Below are 6,808 nucleotides of genomic sequence, written 5' to 3' on the forward strand. Positions count from 1 at the left end.
TAAGAAATTCCATCGAACGCTGGAGTTGCTGGAATTGCTGGTTCGACCGAGCGAAACAGCGTCTGGAGTGCGAAGGGTTAAAAGCGAAAACTTTCCACCGCCGATATTGTTCGGCAATCGCGACGAGTTTTCTTATTTTTCCCCCTTTTCTCCCCGCAGCGCTATCGAATCGAGTCGAAAGTTTCGCGAAACAACCGAGTCGCACATATCCTTACCTATCCACTATTTTATTACTATTTTAGCAGCCTCCTATTTCCCATTTCCTTGAATTTCAAATTTCAACCTTCTCTCCTCCTCCTCCTCCTCCCCTCCCTCCAATCACGAATTGCATTCTCTGCAATTCAGAGTCTCAGTGCAATTTTCGCGTCGTCGTATCGCGAGGGGGGAAAAGTCGTTGGAAGGGAGGGGAGGGCGATGAAGGAGAAAGGGAGGAAGGAAGAAAGTGAAGAGGGGAGGGGGAAGTATAAAAACTTGGAAAGCTTTGGAAAACGCGAGAGAAGCTTGGAACGTGTCTGGAAAATGAGAGAAAAATAGGGGGGAGGGAGAGAGGAAATAAAGAAAGTGGAAAAACCACCATTGCGCTGCTCTAAGTCTATCGAGAGAGGAGCTCGATTCCCGCGGCTGTTCGTTTTCCCGCCAACTCGCTTTCAAAGCGGTCGCGGCTTCCGTTTCCTTTTTTTCCTTCCCCCCCTCCTTAGAAATCCATCTTCAGAACGATGTTCATACGGATCCATGCTCAAAGGTATACTTTACAAATGAAAAATCCGAATGCCCGAAATTTTCCACTAAATCGCAAGGGAATTAAGATATTTCCAAGAGCTTATTGTTAATAATATAATAAATAACAATATGGAAAAAGAGATTTCTATTTTCATTCTTTTGCGACACTTGGATTCTAATGTCCGATCTGTAAAGGAGATAACGTAGAGAAGAAGAAAAATTCCTCGAGGATGAGTTGAAGAGAGGGGAGAGGAAGAGAGAGAGGGGAGGGGAGAGTGAAAAGGATGAATTTAGTAATTCAGCAACCGCGGTGGTTTATCGAGAGTCGTGGTGAGATGATGGAACAAGAAAGAAGCAATGGTATGAGTAATGGGGATAGGAAGAGGGTGGAGAATGCGTGAGGAGTGGAAGAGAGAGAGAGAGAGAGAGCAGAGTTCCAGTTGGCACGTAAAAATAGTAATCTCGATTTGGTTTTGCCAATTCAAGAAACAACTGTTTCGTTCAATCCTATTTCTGGAACTCTCGTCAAGAAACTACTCGATTTCGTGCTCTTTCCTTTCTCCCCCCCCTTTCCCTTTTGTCCGATTTGAAAACAAAATGATTTAGATTTTAACTTCTTTCGATCGATTTGTGAAAAATTGCTCGTTCCAATTCCAACGCGGATGAAATTAAAATTTTTGAAAACCTTGAAGTGCCTCCTTTTGCTAAACACTTACCCCTTAACGCATCCGCCGTTGTCGCCAAAAGGCCTTGCAAACTTCTGCTATGATGATGGATCAAGTCGTGAAAATCTGCCCTGGCTTGATGTCTTAATTGTTCTTCGGTGTCCCGGTTGCAGCACATGCCGTTGCAAGTTGCTGGAATAAAATTTGATTGATCTTAATTCATTTCTTAATATATTTAAAAAGTTTAAAATATAGACAAGCTACGTGTAATCGTGCAAAAATTAATACAAATTCAAAATTATATTATAATATAACAATAAATGTTTTCTCCAGTAACAGTGATAAATTAATTTAGCAAAGCTTATTACGTAAATAAATTATACATAAGTAATGATAAATTTTTCTAAAAACAGAAAAAAGAAAAAATAAAACAAATTCTTCTTATCCATGGCTTTTTTAATATATTTAAAAAGTTTAAAATATAGACAAGCTACGTGTAATCGTGTAAAAATTAATACAAATTCAAAATTATATCATTAACAAAAAAATGTTCTCTCCAGCAACTCGATAAATTAATTTAACAAAGCTTATTACGTATAAATTATACATAAGTAAATACATTATTTATGTTACATAAATACATAAGTAATGAGAAATTTTTCTGAAGAAAAAAAATCGTAAAACAAATTCTTCTCATCGAGATGAAGTATGTAATAGAGAAACGTGAAGAACGATTTCAATAATCGTTGCACGTTTCTTTCCACAGGTCAATTCACCGTGACGCGAAAACAGTGTGGGAAGGATATTTTGCGGCCCGCCACCTCTCGTGCAATTACGGAACGAACGAGGAATCGCTCCGATAAAATACGATGGACTAGCATCTATGTCGCAAGGGTCGTGAACGGACAAATGGAACGAGGCTAACGGGATCCTCGAGTGGTCCTGGCTGGCCGTTTCGATAGCTCCTTTCGGCCTCATTCTATATTTTTCATCCATCCTCCACCGTTCCAGTTGTCACCGATCGTTTCGCTTCACGATAAACGGTACAATGCGCCCCATTCTTATCCCTCCCTGCATGTAATTTCATCAATGATCATTTCGCGAAGAAGTTGGTCTATTTTCGATTCTGGATATATCAGTTACGAGAAACCTTGTGCTTTCGAGAATTAAGTAAAACTCGAAATAAAGAGCTTTATCTCGCTTTGATTAATCTATAAGATTGATAAAAATATTTATATTTCGTGGTAAATGAAATATTTAATAAGATATTGGATTGATTAAAAGTTATTTATCAAGATGTGAATGAAAATCTTTTTTTCGAAAGGATTTAAAAAATTGTTAAAAAATGCGAGACAAGATAACACGATAACAATGCTAAGCGTGTTGTAATTTAATCAGACTTGATTAACACGAGAGAAAAAAAAAAAATGCGAATTAGCTTTTACAATCGCGATATACTTTCAGATTTGAAACAGTTGAGTTTATTGTTCAATTGTCGGCAAGTAGAATGGTAGAACGAGTTTAAATTTACTTTTAGTTACAGAACGAAACTAATCTACAATTTTAATCAAATAATGAATTTAATTACGTATAAAATAAAGTCTTGTTAAATTTTGTAAATATAAATATAAAAGTTAATTATACATGTTGATAAGGAATACGTTTTAGATAATAAAAATGTTATAGCTATAAAACGACGTGTAGCGTAACATTGTAATACGCATGCATGCACCTATCGTTACAATATTCGCAAGGACGAGCACCAGACGGTTCTCTCAATTTAATTTCATTTAGGGCCACTTAAACGGTCGCGGTGCAACAACCGCCAAAATGCCACAAGACGACCGCGCACAACGTTCACGAAATTAAAAGACCAGATTGTACCCTCCAAATCGTTTTTGTTCGAGGTATTAAATTTTAACCATTTGTCGCGAATTAAAGTCTTCTCTATCTTTTCACTCTTCATATCCTTGGTATCCACGTAAATAATTGGAGGAATAAAAAAAAATCAAAATAAACATTTCATTTTTTACCATGATGATGTTTTTAAAACGAAATAATTATTCGAAAAAAAAAAAAATTACCAATCGTATAAATTTCACTTGATTAACAATTTTTGAAATGTTTATTTAAAATGTACAATTAACCATGATATTATTATAATTATATCTTGTAATAGTATACGACAGCGATATATGAGAGAACGAAATATTTTGACGGAACGTGAAACGCATTTGAAACGACCAAGCTCCATTATTTATCTCTACTGATCGAATTATTCGCAAACTAAAAACTATAAATTAGTGCGCATGCTTGAAAGATATCTAACCTCTGGTCGAGAAGCGTCGAACAATAGAAGGACGATGAATCGTGAAAAATCGTGGCGGAAAACGTGGGAGAAGATTTTTTTTTCTCTCCGATACCTGTTCATTCTGACTGGTACTACCTAGGTACACTCTTAGTGCCGAATACAAAAGGAAAAAATGAAAGAAAAAGAAAAGAAAAAAAAAAGGAACATCCAGGGACGATGTGATCTACTGTGACGAGAAACATTACGATTCGAAGAGAAAACGAAGACGTTTGATTTTTCTGCGAGCAAAAAGTTGTATGTTTATTCTTCTAAAAATAACGCGATTAGGAATAAGCGAAACGCGACAAATTGAACATGTAGTGAAAATATGGATTTATCGGTCGAGTTTTCGCAATAATTTGCGATATTGATACGCAATGTTAAGAAGTCTTTATTTCAATTGCACAGAGACGCATTTTTTATTTATATCGAAAAATTAAATGAAATTATTATTATAAAAAATCAACATATTATAATTTTAAAATTTGCAATTTCCTTATTCATCAATTCGATGTAAATTGTCAAGCGCGTTCAATTTTCTTTCTTCCTTTTTTTATCCGCAGATAAAAATAAAAATAATATAATATTATGAAATATTCTCGCGATCATTTCTTTCTCTGAATTTTACGAACGAACGTGGTAATGAATTTCAGCATCGCGAAACACATAATACATATATAACTCATGTCATAACTCGTTGTTGTTTGCATTGGCGAATTAATATGAAAAAAGAAACGAAAAAGAAGATTATCATAAGCGAAGCTAAAAAATTTTAATACCCATGTTTGTCGTTTTCACCGATATTCAAAGTCTTCTCGTATTCGTTTTCTTTAACGAGCAATCTTTTCCACCATTAAATTTCACCGTTCGCAGAAGCATAAAAATCACACTTCAAAAAAAAAAAAAAACCCCAATAAAAATTCCAATTCACCGATATGAACATTCCGTGTAAACATTCTATTCGAAATTCTTCGCTCGGTAAAATCTAGGGAATTTTTAATATTCGATAAAAACAGGTGCTAGTTTCTCGTAAAAAAAATACTGCGAAACGTGTTTCGCAATCTATCCATACGCGCTCACATACTTGCCTCTCTTATTTCGCCCTGTTTAATTATTTCAAAATTATCTTCTAATTTATAACCTATAATGTATATAGAGATAATATAATAATAATAAATAAATCGGGCAAAGAAAATAACTAGTTTTTAAACGGTGTTTAATTCAAACGAAAAAGGAGAAAAATATCTATGATATTCGATGCTAACCTGTTACAAAGTAGAGAAGAGACGTATACATTTACCAGTTTCACTGGGCACCGACTATACTTAGGACAGACTATACGTATATACGTGCTATACATCGGTTCTGTTAATGTCGCGCGGAAGCAAGAATCCTTGTACCTGTGCGACGAGTTCCATCTTGAATCGTTCGAAATGGCGGAAGCGCCACGAATAGTATAGAGATAGAAAAGGACGAAAAAAAGGGAATAAAAGGGACCGACACCAAGAATATCTCTCGAACGGTTTGCGTTGTCGGGGTGTGGCGCGATGCTATCAAAAGGTTTAGTTTTCTTAACGTATGATTTTTTTTCAAGTTTTTTTTTAAAATAAAATGTACTTACTTATACGTACCAACAGCAAGTTGGTATCAAGTATCAATCTTTTAATTATCCAATATTTTTTTTCAAACGAAACGTTTTTATCATAAACCTAACCTCTCTCTCGTTTTTAATTAGAGTATTTTTAATAATCTATTTTCTAAATAAAAAGGTCTTAAAAACAGTCTATTTTTAATAGGGTAGATATTGATAGTTTATTATCATCGTATAAATCTCTATGTGAATATTAGGTGATTTTGACATAAATTTTTAATATTTTGTTAAAAAAATTAATTCAAATAATTAGAAGAAATATTGTTCCTATTATTGGTTTCTTTTAATAATTTTCTATTATTATATTTTATATTTATCGTAAATTGTTCGAAGAAAATGTTAAAGTGAGAAAATTGGTCTGCCTCTTGTCTTTCAATATTTTCCTCTTTCACAAGCCATTGGTGAAACCTAATATTTGCGTTAAATGTACCGAAATGTACACATTCTTGACGCCTTCTTTAAAAAGCAAAAACATGAAACAGCACTTGTCAAATTGATCGATACTATCCTTCAAAGTTTATTATTGCGTTCACCGAGATGTGAAAAACGCGCATCAATTTCATGTCAATAAGCAGAGGTCGGCTGCAAAAGTGTAAAAGTTACCTTTACTTTTTCATCCCTGTACGAGGAGTTCATTAATTTTTAAAAACGCAGCGCGGTCAAAAAATAAGAATAAAACGATAAAAATATTATTGTAAAAATAAAATTATCAATGAAATCGCAAAAAAATTCACTTTAATTATACGCTTCGAATGATTTAAATGGAGAAATATTCATTGAAGCAAAAGCCTGATTATCCCGATCGATATTCGAATACTATTTTCCATAATGCACAACGTTGTATAAATTGTGATGAAAATAAATCTTTTCCAAATAACGAGATATAAATAATTTTCTAAAATTATTTTTCATTTTTATGACGCATATAAATTCATAATTTCAACATGTTTTGTTATATTTATTAAAAAAAAAAAAAAATCATACATTCTCAAATTGTATGTACAGATAAATGCATAGATAAGAAAACTGTATCGTTTTCCAAAAACTGTATCCGTTTCCGTGTGCATTGTATCGCAACCAAGTTAACCGCCAAAAAGAGTGATGAAGCGATCCCATGACGCTAATGTTCTTAATTTAAACCGATAAGCGATTTATCGGTTTAAATTAAGAACATTAGCGTCATGGCACTCGAATCGACCGCGCGTAGAACAGCCGATTATATCTCTCTATTTTCTCCGTTAGGTGTGATGTACGGCACTTGACGCAGGGAAGTGCATAAAACCGGAAGCTATATCAGCGACCCTTCGGCCTCGATTCGACGAGTGGTTACAATCGTGTAAAGTGGGTTAGAATACGATAGTCCAGAGAGAGAGAGAGAGAGAGAGAGAGAGAGAGAGAGAGAGAGAGAGAGAGAGAGAGAGA

The 6,808-nt window shown here is 34.4% G+C and overlaps 1 protein-coding gene across 1 annotated transcript in view; it reads right to left on the reverse strand.

Annotated features, from left to right (window-relative positions):
* Nucleotides 1-1,405: 1,405 nt before the first annotated feature.
* LOC102675474 (division abnormally delayed protein-like) overlaps nucleotides 1,406-6,808 on the reverse strand; it is a gene marked incomplete at its 3' end in the record, with an annotated part of 7,823 nt that continues 2,420 nt past the window's right edge. Inside the window, exon 2 of the mRNA XM_006621224.2 lies at nucleotides 1,406-1,577. Within this exon, the coding sequence (XP_006621287.1) occupies nucleotides 1,406-1,577 (172 nt within the window). The remainder of the gene's footprint in view (nucleotides 1,578-6,808) is intronic.

The sequence above is a fragment of the Apis dorsata genome, unplaced genomic scaffold (assembly GCF_000469605.1).
Source record: "Apis dorsata unplaced genomic scaffold, Apis dorsata 1.3 scaffold_617, whole genome shotgun sequence".
In the NCBI taxonomy this organism is placed as follows: Eukaryota; Metazoa; Arthropoda; class Insecta; order Hymenoptera; family Apidae; genus Apis; species Apis dorsata.